The 17,241-nt window shown below is 38.9% G+C and overlaps 1 protein-coding gene across 1 annotated transcript; it reads left to right on the forward strand.

Moving 5' to 3' along the window:
• Nucleotides 1-16,169, forward strand: TSPAN8 (tetraspanin 8). Its single transcript, XM_084492049.1, has 8 exons — nt 1-400; nt 4,252-4,314; nt 6,987-7,115; nt 7,746-7,820; nt 7,906-8,013; nt 11,177-11,326; nt 13,213-13,296; nt 15,879-16,169. Exons 1-8 carry the CDS (start codon nt 341-343, stop codon nt 15,930-15,932), a joined length of 723 nt encoding a protein of 240 aa, XP_084348175.1. The 5' UTR covers nt 1-340; the 3' UTR covers nt 15,933-16,169.
• The last annotated feature ends 1,072 nt before the right edge of the window (nt 16,170-17,241 follow it).

The raw sequence follows: 17,241 nt of genomic DNA on the forward strand, positions 1-17,241 counted from the left end.
ACTATTGCTCTTTTTGCACCATCTATTTACTCACAGGGTGTAGGACGAGACTAACAGCACCATTAAAAAGCACACCTCACAACGACACAAGGAGAGTCTGGAGACTCAGTGATAATATCTGGTATTACTTCCCCAGTGCTCTGGTTAATATTTACCTGTGCTAAACTGTTTAAATAACTGTAGATGCTTGGGTCACAATTTTTGCTTTTAGTAGCAGAGCGCAGTGTATTTGATGCAGTCTGAGACATTTCCTGAAGAAACAGCAACAGTCACTCTATTGAGGTCAAACCCTTAAGAAAGGTTCTTCTGCAATTTTCATTTTTGTCTCAGCTTCTTGAAAATGGCGGGTGTAAGCAGCTGCATGAAGTACTCCATGTTCATCTTCAACTTCTTATTTTGGGTAAGTTGGTGTTTAAATTGTTATTAGTGACGCGTGAAATGTGTTCAACATTATCCAAATGCTGTAGTTGAAGAAATTGTAAATAAAATAGAGCATAAATAGAACCAGAGTATGGTTCTAAATCAGGGAGAGGAGAATGTTTAATTTTTGCCCTTCCTTTGTATTTTTCTTACAAAAAAGTCTTCCCTCCACATTGAAAAGTAGAACAGATGGGTCTCCATCTTCCTGCCTGCAATGTGCCCCTTATGTCAAAGGAAATCACTCATCTCAGTCAAAAGATAACAGACTCTACATTATCTTAATGGGAATTGTTCTTTTGTATTTTTTTTTGTATCCTGTTTGCATCCAAACTGCATAATCCTGAAAGTGTAATTGCAACAGAAGATAGGAAAATGCACTTGTATTTTTAGCCTTCTAATTGATAAATCATTTTCATATACTTCTTTGTGGTTCCTAGCTTTATGCTCAGTGTCATAATTAGTTTCTGATGGTTGACCATACATTTTTGGAAAATGGTATGGGCTGGCAGTGTTGTCAAGAGCTGTACTGAAATGATCAGCTTTCTTCAGCACACATAGGAAGGTGGTTCCTGCCCTATGCCCAGCACAGGACAGCAGGCAGCTTTCTGAGAGTAACTTGAACCCTATTTGTCTTTGTCATATCTCGGCTAGTTTGCAAGAGTTTCAGGTCCTGGAAGCTCTGAAAAGTTTTGAGTTAAAGATAATTTCTGCAATGGTTCAGCCTCAGTGTCAGCTTTCCTACCATAATTTTGCCAAGTTCACCAGAGGTTTGCTGAAACTGGATGCAAAACTACTGACCCCAGTATGTTTGTTGCCTCAAGGGACATATTCTGAGTGAAAAGGTGATAGAATTCAAATAGGATCACAAACAGTTGCCGTATAAATTTTGTTGCTAGCCAAAATGAGAAGAATCAGCAAAATTCTTTGATCTCTTGTGGACCTCACGAAGAAACTCCTAAGAGACCAGTAGCAGTCAGGACTGGCCCCCACTTTTCTTCCTCCACCTCTACCAAGGCAGATTGAAAATATATGGCAGCCTAAGCCTCCAGGAACTGCATGGGTTTCTGGAAAGAAGATCCAGGATGTGATCCTGGAGGAGTCCTGAAAGTTCAGGAAAAAAAGCAGCATGGAACAAACTTCCCAAGACCTTGTTTATGCCAAAGTCAGGAAAATCTGCACCCTGTTCTGGGGAAGAAAATGCTGAGAGCATTTGCTGTGCGTATGACAGCCTGGCTGAGACAGAGGAGGACACAAATGCAGTTATACTGACTTATTTTAAAGAAAGGGGCTTAGTACTATGGAGATAGGGAAGAGGTGTGGTGCAAGCAGCAATACACACAGGTGGAGCACAATGAATCTGAATTCTTTGAATAACACTCCCGTCTCTAATCCCTGGAAATCATTAAATTGCTGTGGTAAAGGACAGGGAGCAGTGATGTCTTCACAGCTGCTGCTTCCACTCCCTGGTGCACAGCGCAGTTGGGCAGGTAGAAAGTTAAACTGATAGTGGGGAATAAAGGTGACTTTCATCTCAACTAGATAACAGCAACGGCAGCGTGTTTATCTGGTATCCTTTTTTTTAACCCCTTTGCAATCTCTCTGGATTGCCCCCTTCTGAGGGCCTCAGGAACAGGCTTTTTAGTCTTCTTATGCCCTTTTCTTAGCAGCTCTTACAGCATATCCTTGAATGTCTAAATCCTGAAATAGGCTAAGCCAGATCTGCAAAGTCTCTTTTGCTTCTCTCTCCTTGGCCCCATGTGTTGTGTGCCCCCAGGAATTCACAGCCCTGGCATTGGGCTCTGGAGCACCCACAGAGCTTTGCATCTTCCAGTCTGGTGAAAGAAAGCTAAATTTTATTTTAAGGAAAACTAATAATTAGGATGGAGTACTGCAACAAGCATGCAGTGTTCTATTTTGACTCAGGGAACGGAACTTTTGATTTGTAATTTCAATTATTTTATTTGTGTTTTCTTGTTCACTTTGTATATGATGAAAATAAACAGAAACAAAACATTAAAATTTCACTGAAATTAAGTGTTTTTATGAGTCTAAAACAATTTTATTTTCTATATTTAAAATATATACACCATACTGGAAACTTCATTTTAAAATAATATTCTTTGGTTTTTTGAATGGAGGAAATAGATATTGTAGCATCCCCATCTGATTGGTAAGTTTCTGTACATTCAGATTTACTTACTTCTACTACTGTGCTATATTTTTGGGGGAGGTTCTCTATAACGAATAAGGCAGTGGGCCAAATTCTCTTTAGATTTGCAGCAATAGCTGCTTCAGTGGAACTTTTCACATTAGCAAGCCCACGTTGTCTGGTGTGTAGCCACATGGTTCGCACAGTGCTGCTGAACAAGACCCAAATACAGAGTCATATGATACCATCAGTTTCTAGGCAGATTCAGTGGGATTCAGATGATTTCAGTGGGGAGTTCTAGTTAAATTTGATAACATGATATAGCTGTCATCGATTGTACAACTTTCTTTTTCATGTGTAAAGCGTACTTATAGGAGCTTTACTTAGAACAGAAAAATGTGTGGTACTCATGTCTGAGGGCTGGCTGTGTTCCATATTAAATAATCTGCTAAAGTCGTTACGGTCTTTGATGATGAATATTATATGAAACCTTTTTGTAGGAAAGTATTTTTGAGGGAAAAAAAATCTTAAACATGTAAAAATAGCTCTTTTAATTTTAAAAGGTCCCAGTTTTCATGGGAAGATCATAACCACATTTTAGAGCCATTTCTGACCTGACCATTAAAGACATACAGGAAGATAATTCTGAATCTTACTAGACTTTGGTCCTCAGTGATTTCTCTTTCCTACCAGTCCTCTCAAGTGGCTCACATAATTACATATTTTTAGCCTCTAAAACTACCTGTCTCCCATACCTGGTAAAAAAGAGAAATTATGTGTGAGAATTTCACAATCACAATCATCACAAACAAAGTAAGGAACACAGTGGCTGGAGCATAGTGGAACCGTACCTCAAAGATCAATGAAACTGGAGAACAACTGGTGATTAAGGAATATGTCTGGATCTGGGATTCATCCACCCTGACTTCAACATCTCAAAGCAAATCATTCTGGGCTTCTTTTTAAGTTGGTAATATCAATGGGTCATTTAACTCATCTGAGAATATGTGTCCCTGACAGGTCAGAGGAGATAGACTTAGATGTTTATCTTTCATGTGCACAAGATGGACTAAAGTTGTCTTCTTTAAAAATATAATGGAAATAATAACTACCACAATGTGCTCTTTACAAGAAGAATATTCTAATAGCTCGAGATAGACAAATATTGTTGCAACAAAGAAAGCAGGAAGACTTTATTTAGAACTTTTCCTAATAGTTTTACCATAGAGAATATTTCTAAAGATATATGTCCTGAAAAACTCTAGAAATAACAGTTGTACCGACATCCCTTATCAAATCTTTCATTTCCATTATACAGGAAACATTGTTCTTTATAGTCATGTTATATACATACTATAGCAATTTATAGTTGTCTCTCATCTGACAGAATTTCTGTGTCCTTACAACCACATGTATAAATCATCAAGGAAATGATGATTCCTCTGGGATAGAAACATCAGGGCTTTGGTGCATAACTGAAGGTTTAACTACCCTTATGAAGTTTCCTGGATATGAATCAATATTCTGTGCTCTAGCAATTCATGTTGCTTTCATTTTGCCAAAGAAATTATTTCAGAATTTTGGCCAGCATCTGGTGCTATCTGGATGCTCAACTTTAATCTGAAATTGTTGATCTTTCTAAATATTCTTTTTTTTTTTTTTTTTTTTTTTTTTCCCCACAGGTGTGTGGTTCAGTTATTTTGGGCATCTCTGTATGGATACGTGTTAGCAAAGATGCTCAGAAGGTAAATGCATACAATAATATCAGTTCCATGTAAAATGCAGAAGCTATTATATAGATTTTACTTTCCCAACTTAATTTCTGCAAATGTGTTCTGCTTTCACTGGGGTGTTTTGTGTGGGTAAAAATGAATGTGTTTTATGATGTTTAAGATTAAAGAAGATGGTGTGGGTAGTCAGATAAAGTGATCAATGTATGCACAGATGTGTAATGACAAGTGTCTTCCAGTGTTACTAATCTAAGCTCTTGCAGATGCACAGTGATTTCTCTTTAAAATGTGGGTCTCTTTTTCCTCTAATGAAAACTAATGATGGTTTTCTTATTGATTTCAGTGCTAGAAAGAATAATGAGGAGCCATGAGCCTCTTAGTCTTTTCCGTCCTTCCCCATTAGAATAGTATAGTCATATATATTTATAGAGTTACTTCTATGTATTTTTAGGAAATATTTTTTACTTTTCTTACTGTCTTCAATAATATTATTTATTATTACTTATTTTCTCAGTAATTGTAACTTTGAAAGGGTGCAAGATTTTTTCTCTTCTATTTTCAATGGCTTCCTAATAATGTCTAACCCTTTTTCACTCATGGAATTATTTTTAAAGAACAACAGATCTTTACTCAGGATTTAAATGTAATGTAAATAGCCTTCATGGAGGGGAGAAGAAAAATCCCTGAGTTCCCCTCCTGGATTTTATCTGGGTTATTAAATTTCTTCAGATTTTATGACTTTCCTTTTCTGCAAAGTTACAGAAAATACAATCTTGATGAGCCCTTGATCTTGCATAAATGCACCAGCGGATTGTCCTGTTGGTGCAAAGGTTCTTTGGCCTTGTGGGCCTTGCCAGCATTTTGCCATCTGTGCTCCCAGTGGCACTGATATCTTAATTACAGCATGTTTTCCATTCACATAAAGAAGTGAAGTTGATTCTACCATTCCTCTGGAAGGTGCTGTGCAATCTTTGCATGTTGATGCTTTGTTATGCTAACAGGAAGAACAATCTGACTCTGAGGTTTAGGCAGTGCATTTCTTTGGCTGAATTTGAACCACATAAATGTAAATGAATTTGAAAATTTTATTTGTATACTTTAGTTTTCAAAATGGATTTCTGGCTGTAGAAGTGAAAAAACGATCAAGTGTTACTTTGAAGGATTTCTTTTCCAACTCTCACATTGAGCCTTTAGGTCAGATTAAGCTGCAAAACTTCTGATCGCTCCTCTGCTTCTCTACCAGAATCCATCAGTAAAGAAAAATACTTTTTAATTCAGTATATCCGGAACTAAAAGGATGTTGGAAATAAGAAGATGGCTTTATATATTTCTTCTATTTGGCTGATGATGTTGTTGTCCTTAGCCAGTCCCAGATGTCTCATATTTGGCAGTGGATGGATGTAAGAGAACTCAGATCACAGTGACGTTGTGATGTGGAGTAAATTAGGTCATTATGGAGAGTTTTGCAATGTCCTGCTGTGGAAGAAGAAGAATGATGTGTTTCACTCCTCAGTCAACATTTTACAGAAGCTAAAGTTGCCACGCTTGCTAGATGACCATCTCTAGTATCATGGCTCAGATAGTGCAATGGAGCTTGGAAAACCATAACCATTGTTATTCTTATTTTTGGAAAGCTTTCCTATTCAGAAAAGCACACTTAAGTGTGTCCCAAGCTGGCTTCCTGAAGTGACTCTTGTTACTCCACAAAAACTGTGAATTAAGAATTAGGACCAAAATTGAAAGTATTTTCTTACTATTTTTGCCTCTATGCAAAGATCCCATTCAAATCCAATATATGTTTTGCCTGATTAGTAATTGAAGAGACCAGAAAGATTTGTCTATAGATGAACAAAGCTTTCTAAGAATAAATAACAGGAGTTTCAGTCCTACTTCGAAGGGGAAAGAACAATACATTCTTAAAATTATACTTGTCTATATACCTTTGTAATTTCCATCAGAAGATAAATATGACAACTTCCAGACGTTTTTGCTAATCTTGGCACAAGCCACATTGGAAAATATTCTTTGAACATTTCTCTCTGTTTTGGCCCTTGGCCTTAGTCCTTCTGTGGGAACTGAATAATTTGATATTTAATAATAATGAGGTATATGAACTGTTTAGTTGAATGTCCAACACATCAAAATACAGTCCTCATCTGTGATGGCATTATTAGAAATCATACCCAAAAACAAAGAAAAAGAAAGCTGCTTTGGAAAATATATCTTTCTCCACTATATCCAGCATCACTCAGAAACATGTTCTCTTAGGAACAGCCACAGAGTACGTTCTTGGATTTCTAATGACAGACAGAGTTTTTGTTTCTTTAACATTTGGTTAATGTAAGAGAGATTTTGAAATAATTTTGCTACTTCCAACAAAAAGCAAATATTTGTCAACTGAAAATGAACTGAAAGCTATTTTAAAGATGAGATTTTTATTTACTATGTTAAGTTGACTTTCATCCTGTGCAGAAACAGAGATTGTGAAGAGACAGGTTCCACCAGGCCGTCCAACAAAAGGTTTAGGAAGGATGTTAGTGGTTTATTGATTCAAGGAATAGAATTTCTCTATGGTTGCACATCAGTATATTTATCAGTTATTAAATATTTTCTTGTTTGGGGAGATACATATATTTTTCAGGGGAGTTTCTTGCAGCTGAAAGATTTTTTTTTTCCTCTCTTTTCAGGAGTTGAGCGTAGACAGCAGCCTGTTTGCAGGGGTTGATCTGCTGATAGCTGTGGGCTCCATCATTATGGTCCTTGGGTTTCTGGGGTGCTGTGGTGCCATCAAGGAAAGTCGGTGCATGCTGCTCTTGGTAGGAAAAAAAAGAACATTTGTCTGCCTTTAACAGACTACAGATACAATTGATGTATAAAGTCACTGGTAGTACCAGATGACAATACTGTTTTTATTTCATCGAATGTTTACTTATGAGCATGTATTGTCATTGCCTACCCCACACTTGAGCCCTTCCTGAATTGAAGTGCAAAAGAAATGATGGGTGGTCTCATCAAAGAGAAAACAGGGCCAAGAGAGCCCTGACCATGTCACTAACTTTTCCCCCACACAACTAAAACTGACATTCACTCCACCAGTCACCCCCCTCTATGTATGTCATAAATGTTTTAATGTCATAAATTCCCAGTTGCTCCCTCTGCTAGTCTTCCCAGAATGTCCTCCTTGTCCTCCTACCCAACATCTCTCACCTACACACTGCACATCATGCCACCTCTCCAAAGTGTCTTGTTTTGGTGACTAGATGATACTAAGGCACACACTCTGTCTTGAGCATCCCTTTTCTCATCCCCAAAGAAGGAAAAACTGGAACTGACTGGAACTTCAGTTCATTCTATGAAGCACGTGAAAGATTAATATTCACTTTAAAGAGATGATAGCAACTTGGTAAAAAAAGATATAATTTTCTCTACCTTTTGTTTCTTCCTAGTTTTTTATTGGACTGCTGCTGATCTTGATCCTTCAGGTTACAGGAGGTATCTTAGGAGCAGTATACAGATCTCAGGTACAGTATTATTCTGTATTGTCATTCAAGTCTTCCCAAAGATTTGTTTCTCCACTGAAAACTAATAAAATATTTGCACTTGCAGATTGAAACATCCCTTAACACGACTTTAAAGAACAATGTTGATTTATTGCAAGGCACTACAGCAGAAGCAAAGCAATTTCAAGAGACCTTCCAGAAGTTTCAGACAGAGGTAATTAAGATGTAACAAAGGGTGGGGGTTGTTGCTATCTGTTCTATCTCTAGCATTTGTCTATGCTTCATTTTATGGCTACTCTGTCATAGATTTGAATTTCACACCCTGGGGATGGGAGAGGGTCTGACTTAAACACAAGTTAAAATGCTGCAAAGGGGTTTCTGCTCCCTTGATGCAGCTTGGGCTTTCCATAATGATTTCTTTGTGCAAAAGAGAAGATTCTCTTCCTGAGAGAAATGGAGCAAAGGCACACAACATGCAAGATGATCCACATTTAACTGTCTGAAAACGTCCCTTTCTCTATACAGAGGAAGACATTCTCAATGGCCCTAAATAGGATTTTGTGAAAGTTTCTTTCTAGAATAAATAGATTGGTAGCTGTCTAGATATGTAAGTCTTAAACTCCATAAGTTTGCATCAGTGATTACAAATTCTTCAGTGTGCTTGCAGAAATTAAAAATGTCTTATAAGAACCAACACAACCAAAACAAAGGTTCCCTCATTCTTTGATATGACTGCAAGAGATTATCAGTTCTTTCTTCGAGGCCATATGCTCATTACACTGGCAAGTAATACTGCAGAGCTCACAGGGTGTGCAGAGCATGCCTACAGGATTTAAAAGCCCTGTAATTGGTATTGGGCCTTTAAAAACTCTGCATGTCTTTGTATTTGCTCTTCATGGTTTTTATATGTGCTTATTTTGTCATTCTAGAAGACTGAGCAGACTAGAGACATTTGTGCATATGTCTGAGGAAGTATACTTCAAAGACTTGTAATTCTCTGTGGGGTGTGGTAGGATTTATGGATTCAAGTAGCTCTTAGGACCCAAGAAGTCAGGTTTGCATCTTGGTCATAAATCGATTGCCATGAGACTGTTGTTTGATGCTTGGGTTATCAGTCTTCCACAGCTTTGGTTATGCTAGTGCAAGTTATGCATTTTATAAAGTATATGTTTTGTTCTAGCCATGGTTACCTAAAAGGTGCAATTTGCCTCATCTATTTGGAGCAAGGTATTGTTGCCTGGGTAGGTTGGAGTGCTGGTTTTATTCCCCTATTCCAGACTCTTTTTGGACCCCCTCAGAGCTTCAGCCACATGAACTTATTTAAGAAGTATTTAAAGATTTAAAGGTTTCTGTCTCAAGTTGGGAATAAAATATAAAACAACGCTCTTTTTCTTGAAAGCAGTGAAAACTTTCTCAGTCTCCAAAGCCCAGATCATCTTCATTTACAGAAAGTGGCCTCTGCTTGAGTTTGGATTGGTGATGGCCAGTTCTTCTACTGCCTGAAATGCCTATCAGTATTTCATGACCTCCAGAAAATCTTCCTTCCTCACTCAAGCTACCATGTTTCTATTTCTTCTCAGTAGGATACAGAAGATGGAGTTACTTGTCACCTCCAGAAATTAGCCTTTTTTTTAAATAAATGAAATAGGGAATGCTTAGGTGTTGACACAATGCCAGACTTTTTTTACAAGACTTTTATTGAAGATATTACTAAACAAAGGGTGATATCAAAATCTGAAAACTCTGATAATCCCCACCATCCCTTTCTCTCCTCATCTGAGGTCATCCCTTCACAGGTCCTCACTGAATTATTATCTCAGAGCTGAATGGCTCCTGCTCCATAGGAGGGCCCTAGTCCCCTTCCAGGTCTTTGCATTTGGCTGGACACCTGGGGCCTAGGAGCCTGCCCCATCACTGTGGGGATGAAAAGGCCTGGCTTCCCTTTACAAATGTCCCCCAAAATTGAGATTGACTGTTACATAAATGCTTTGATGAGAAGGCTTCCTTCTCCTTCGTTGCAGCTTTCCCTTTTGAAGGGAAGGTGCTCCTTCAGTGTGTCCCAGCTGAGAATTGTCCAGTACCCTTTAGGCAAGAAGATTGGATAAGGAAAGCTTCAGTAGTTATTTCATTTAGAATATCATGTTAGTATGAAATCATTAAACGTGTATTTTCCTGTGTAAGAGTGGGGAAAGATGCGCAATAAAAAAGAGTTTTGTTTTCCCTGTACTTACATCTATTCTGATTTCTCCCACCTGCAAAGTGCCAGAAGGTAGACACTTAGTACTACCCTGATTCTGGACATCACACAGAGAACAAATTTCACCATTTCTGGTGTGTGTCCCTGCCATACTCCCAGTAGTACCTGTGCCTATACATTGGCACAGAGTGTCTGCTGCTGTTTTTAGGGTAGGCTTAAAGAATTCTTATATCTTTAAAGGCTGACAGTGTGAAAGGAAAGGAAGTGAGAAGCAATATTTAGGTAGCTTATATTACTTCCACTTTTACTTCTCCATTCTGCCTCCGGCTTTGTCCTGTGCTTCTGAGTCAACTTAACTCTCCTGATATAATAAGCAGCTCCCTGGAGGGATGATTGAAAGGTGAGCAAAATGAAAACAACAACAGCAACAACAACAAAAAAAAGCATAATTACTCTATTAATTTTTAAATAGACCAGGATTGTTTTATTATGTCCCACAGCCTTTGCTTTTATACAAAATAACATGAACACTTCCAGCTGCTTTTTAAAAGGGGGAAGATGTAAACCCAAGTCTGCACCCCTGAGCTTTAGTGGCTTGAACAAAGTGGAACCTGAAGTGAAACTGCACCTGGCTTAGGCTTCACAAACCCCAAATGGAGCCCTGGCCTCCTCAGTCCATTTCTAATTTAAAGGGCTAATCATCATTCAAGGTGGCTGTTTTTCTAGATTTCATAGTTTTTTGTGCCTGAATTTTACTTTTTCAGCCTGGCTTTTCAATATATGATTTGCTGTAGATGTTACTTACCACATGCAGGTGTAAGTCACAGAAAGAAGACTTGATTTTGAAAACACACAATACCCAGCATTGCTCCATGCTGTATTCTGGCACTGACAATCACTAGCTTTACAGTATATTAATGGTTTTTGAGTGCTGAATGTTGAAAATTGTCTCTTTTATTTATTTATTTTTATATTTATTTTTTTTTTACCTTGTGCACTCACGGTCTTATAACTTGTATTGAAATGTAAAGGGTATTTGAGACAGGTATCAATCTGGGAAAAATTCCACATTGGATAGGATGAAAGGAAATTGTTGTTCCTCTTGGCTTGCCCTCATTCACTCCCCTAACGGCAATTCATTGTTTTTTTCTTCATCTTCCTGTTTCCTCTTTTCTTGCAGAACAAGTGCTGTGGTTTGTTGAATGGGGCTGCAGATTGGGGAAACAATTTTAATACAGATATTGATGGCAGTCAAATCTGTGGATGTGACCCAAATGGCGAAGAAGCAAACCTCTGCGTCTCTTATAACAGGAGATATGTTTATAAAACGGTAAGAAAAATACAATGTCCTGCTCTTCTTTCCAAACACAGGTTTTAACATAGAGCTGTCTTTAGTTGCTGGCATAGTCAGCAGTTCTGTCTCTTTCCAAAAAGACAAAGTTTTGCCTTCTCTTCATTAGCCAGCTTTGCCTCCACACCAGCTGTGGTGAAATTGCTGTGCATACATAAAATATGTGTCTGCTTTCTCCTCCTGGGGATGTCTCTGTTGTATCTGTACACTCCATTATCTCCCAGTCTGCATGGTAACTACAGGTGAAAACTGCTGTTACGGCTTTGGGGTCAGAGTATGCCTCTGGGTCAGAGCAGCACGCCAGCTACTCTTTGGATCTCCTGTGGAAGATGAAGCTCCCGCCAGAGCTCATTTTGGTGGTAGACATGTTGACTCAGAGGCTAAGAGATAATGAAAAGCAATTTCATTAAATACAAGATCCTTGAGTTTTTATAGTCATTTACTAGAAGAAAAACACGCTCATTTTACAGAATCTACTGGTAAGGCACCTCATATGTGGTAGGCTTCCTAGAAGCATACTTAAAGTGTAATTTGCAACTCAGGCCTTTTGAAAAGCTTGTGGTAATTAATATAGTAGTAAGGCAAAAGTGCCTGGTGAATGGTTACAAAAAAGCATACTCAAAAAATGGTGGATGGGCAGCAGAAATCTCGTTTATTTCACAATTTATCTGTTTTCTTATACTGAAATTTAACTCCATACATACCAAGAAAAATATGGAAAAAGTAGTGGAAAACTCAGAGAAAACACCTACATTTTTAGAATGCTAGTAGTATGATGTTTCCAATCTGCATCTAGTACACAGCAGATTTTAGCAAATATCCCAAATTGATTGTATACTTTCCTAAATGCACAGCTTCTTAGCCAGGTCCTTTCTGAACACAAATTTCCTCCCTGCGTAGTCCCACAGAAGCAAATACAGTTTTAAAGCAAGGGAACAGTCTGGTTAAGTAGAGAATGCCAGAACCCAATCTGGAAATAAGATGTATGCAGAGGCTTTTTTGGCCACATTTTTATGTCTTTTTGGCCGCAGGCAAACCCTCAAAGGACATATGAGAAACCATCAGTGAAATTACTGCAGGTGCAAGATATCGCTCACATGAATGCACAGATTTCATGGTGGTGTTAGATGCTAGTAAAGACATTCGACTCTTGTGATCCAGGAAAAATGGTTTGAAATTTAGTGCAGTTCTGAGTCAGCTTAAATGAGAGGTTTTTAGAAGAACTGGAAGGAGAAGACGCATGTGTTTACTGTGAGAGAGGAAATATGGTGAAGGCATATAACTATGCATTATATTTGGGGGGAATGAAGTTGTAGTGTTGGAACAGTATTGTGGTTTTGATGGATTTAAGCTGTACTTGGCTTTCCCTACAGTTTGCAAAAGGAATATTGTCAATGCCTGGAGAAGATGTAGGCGTTATAAGAACAGATGTATGCACTTATTAAAAAGGAGAGTAGCTCTGCATAGAACTTCAGATGTGATCACTCACTTCCTCCCAGTCCCAGGCCAAGACCACCAATCATTTGTCAAAATTAATACTTAAGTTTGGTTTTATATCTAAATATTTTTAGTTGAGACTGATTCTAATAATAGGCTTTGAGGTCTCAAACCCAACGATCACATTAGTGGGAAAATGAAGTTAAATTCATCTTCATTTTTGTGAAGGCAAAGGCTAGATATCTGTCTCAGGGCCCAAGATACATATAAATGTGTTCTTTGTGTCTGTTAGCAACAAACCAGTGTAAATTCAAATAGCGTTTCTTTTACATGGAGAGCAAGAGAGAAAATATTTTAGAGGATGTGTTTCTAATAAACTTAGGTTAATCTTGCTTACCTATAATTATTCATTTTGTCTTGTTTTCCAGGTTTGTAGAGAAGTGATCATCAAATATGTTCAAGACCATATGCTCATAATTATGGGGATCGCATTTGGACTGGCAGTTATTGAGGTACCAGTATACACCATTAAAATATTTAGTGGCTGACAAGCCATGCCTTCTACTTAAAAATACACTGGGAGTGGAATTAAAACACCTGGCTTGCACAATTAATAGACAAGGGAGAACCACCTCTAACCTTAGCTGAAATCTCACTGTTATTTCCTATCAACGGCATACAGCTGCCAAGCTGAGGAATTCAGGTGGGACCAGACCACCCTGTTGCCTGTATAAGCATATCACATGGCACTTTTTCTGCAAAGATTTAACAGGTTTGGGGCCAGGCTGGGACTTGACAGTGAGCCCAGTGGATGGAAGGGTGTGCAGACTCCCAGACCCAGACAAATAAGAGGCAGAGTAGCTGTTCTTCTCTTCTTAGCTGGAGGAAAAAATCATATCATTAAACTTTGTAGTCCCTAAATTGCATATTCTTATTGTGGAGAAATTATGATTCAAAATCATTATTCAGAGGGAGTAATTTAACCATCAAGATGGTGTCTGAATGTGCCTGAGTGCACACCTGTGCTCCTCCATATACTCTGGTGTGTGAAAAAAGCAGAGCATGTGAGCTCTTCATTTTAATTGTTTCATCATACACTGAAGACTATCACACAAAATTTTCTCCAAAGAGAGGAGAAAAAACAGTGAGGTGATCCAGTCACCTACTTGATGAATGATAGGCTTTGATTAGGAGAAAATGACAAAGAAGCAGGGGATTTCATCATGTTGCTTTCTTTGGTCATTTTCATTCTTTTTACTATTCCTGTGCGGTTTTCCTCCTCCCCTGCCCCCCCCCAGATGAATGTTTGAGGGAAAAGCAGAATGACGAAGATTGCTGTGCAGAGTTCAGCCTGTTATTCCTAACGAAAACTTCTTAACATCCTTGGCAGAGGACTGTTCCTCGTGGTATAAGAGTGGGCTAGAGCCCCAGCTCAGAAGTACTCTTCCAGGAAAATAATTGTAAGCAGGGAACAGTTAGGCAGCTGCAGCACTGTGAGATGACAGGCCACTTCTTACTCGGCATAGGCTTCACATTACATAAGGTGCTATACATGGGAGGTCAGGTCTCTTGCCTATATGTAGAGTTCATGGGGAAAATCAATGAAATATATCAATAAATAAAGAAAGGCCTTTACAAATATAATGAAGTGTAAAATTTCATATCTATCCAGAAAGTAAGTTGTAAGTCACTTTGCTCTAGTTATTGTAGTTGTGTTCATTGTAGCCTTTAGTTCATTGGCCATCATTCTTACCTTTTCTCCAGCTGGCATTTTCTGTGGCGGTTGCCTCTCTCAATCATAAAAATATTTGAAAACAAAGTGAGTAAACAATATGAGGATAACAGCCTCAGCTGGTACAAATTGTCAGCTGGCAATTTACACTTGCTAAAGATTTAGCCTTTCCAAAGATATTAACATATTGTGACATCTCAAGTAACTGCAAATCAAAAGCCACATGCTTAACTCTCTCTCTCTCCTGGAAAACAGCAGATAAAAAGGCCGGGAAAAGGAAAAGTATTCTTTTGTAGCTGCCCCCCTCTGCCTGCTCCATCATGCCACTTGTGGGCTGTAAATGGTTTCAGCTCACTTTGTTAGTGGAAATGATACTGAGAAAAGAAGGGCCCAGTTTCACTTGGGCACAGGTGAAAATGTGGGCATGGTACATCAGGGAAGCCAAGTCAGCTTCTTCCAGCTGTGAGGCCATCCCCTTGCCTTACCTGTACCCACATGTTCTGTACACTCCACAACATCTCTTCCTTAAATAAATGAATTCATGGCTTCATAAATGTCCTTTGAATACTTTACACTTTTGGATAACACCTTCACAGACTGGTTAATTTTAAATCCAGAAGGAAGCTTACTGACCTTCTGATCTTGTCAGCTGTCTGTCACAGGTCATGGAATTTCACCCACTAATTCCTGCCACAGGAGGTGATCCTACCAAATTTTATATCTCAAACAACTTCTTTTGTGGACTCAGAGTTTCTATCTCAATCCTATTACTGACGAATGTAAAACTTTTATTGTATGATCATTTGCTCATCAAAAAGGCAGGATATGTACATGTGTGTAAATGTACATCTGTATACATATACACATACGAATATATGGATATATTTAAAGATGATAAAGTGGTAGTCAAGAAGAAGAGAGATATCAAAGAGAAACAACCCTTAGAATATGAAATAGATTCAGAAAGTTCCTCTAAATTTCTTAGAAAATAAAAGATTGAATTTTTGTCCGACTTTCTTGAACTTTTGCTTCACTTGCTGCTTCATTGCAGCTAAGAACTGCATTTTAAAATCCTAGAGTTACAGTGTTCCCGATCCACACAGGCAATTCATCTTTTAAACAAATGAAAGTTTTCCATCGTATTTGCAATCTTACCTGTGGTACATGCCGATTTCATTAAAATGGCAATATACTAAAGTCATGTTCTTTAAAGAATTACATTGGAAAAGATCTTCTGCATAACAGATTTAGCCTGCTTGTAAGTCCAAGACATTTGCAAACAAAATGTTCCCACTGTGTATCAGTTGTATCTTGGGATTTCCAGGACTGCCAAGTAATACCAGAAATGTTTTTGTTTTCCAGATTCTTGGTTTGGGGTTTTCTATGAGCCTCTACTGCCAGATCCAGAGAAAATGAAACTGTGGAAGTGTCAGAACAATGTCAACGGCCAAATCAAAACCTTTGTAGATAGATGGATATTTGGTTTGGCACCTTCAGATAAATATACGCATGTCCCAGGCAGCTGTTCTGATGAAAACAGCACCTCCTGTGCACACAGATACTTCACAATTTGCAAAAAGACCTCCTTATACTTTGTAGGATTTAATGATGTGAATGTGAATTTTATTTGCAATAAACGTCTTTGTTTGTGTTTCTGATGAGTTTATTTTGTCTGAAGATAACATTTAAGTAACATTTAAGCCATGCTGAGGTTTGAGCTCCCCCCACAGAGTGTCCACATGGCTGTCATGCCACTCGAAGCAGAGTCATCACAAACAGTCGCGTATGGTCTTGTGTGGGCTGGCTGCTCTGGGGAATCACACGCCTCAGGCAGTTTCGCTTGTGGGGCAGGGTTTTTTCATTACTAGTGGCACGGGTGAGTTTGACACTGGGTTTGATATATATGGTAAGGTCTCTGTTACTTGTGAAAGGCGTGGGGACTAGATTTCATCCAACTAGAAAACCCTGCTTGGGGGTTCCCTTTAGGAAGACTTATTCTGCCTGCTGAAATAGTTACTGATAGGTCCGAATGATGTTTAGATTGTATATAGGTGTTGGATTCAGTGGCATGTATTCTGCAAATATGCATCAAGGATGAATATCAGGTGTTCAAGGTCAGGTTGGATGAGGCCTTGGACAACCTGACCTAGTGGGTGGCATCCCTACCTATGGCAGGAGGGTTGGAATTAGGTGACATTTAAGGTCTCTTCCAACCCAAGCCATTCTATGATTTTATGAAATCCAAAGCCATGTGAGACAGGACTAGCACAGAAATCGTGCCCATGGGATTTACCCTGGGTGGCCAAGGCAAGCAGCAGGATGGCATCAGAAGGCATGGCTGGTCATGTTATGACAGAAATATAAAACATGCCTGCCTTTAGATTCACTGGTGCTTGTAAGCATCAGGGCTCTGAGGCACCCCCAGCCCAGGGCCCAAGACTCCATGTCACCCCTGGGGCTGTCAGACCCTGCCCCAGCAAGGCTGCAGCAGGGCCTGACTCCAGCTCTCCCCAGCGCAGCCCAGTCATTGGCACCATGAAGCTGGGCCTACCTATGGGTTTACATCCTATGTAAAGATGAGATTTTAAATGATTTCTTTGAGTGTAGACCTTTACCCCTGCCTGATACTGTCCAGAATGGGTTCAAATACAACTCACCTGCAGCATGTTTCTGTCCCATCACAACCAACTTTCCCTCTATCACTCAGGCTAAGATGTGAGTGCTG

Source organism: Aythya ferina (genome assembly GCF_964211825.1).
Source record: "Aythya ferina genome assembly, chromosome: 1".
Classification (NCBI taxonomy): domain Eukaryota; kingdom Metazoa; phylum Chordata; class Aves; order Anseriformes; family Anatidae; genus Aythya; species Aythya ferina.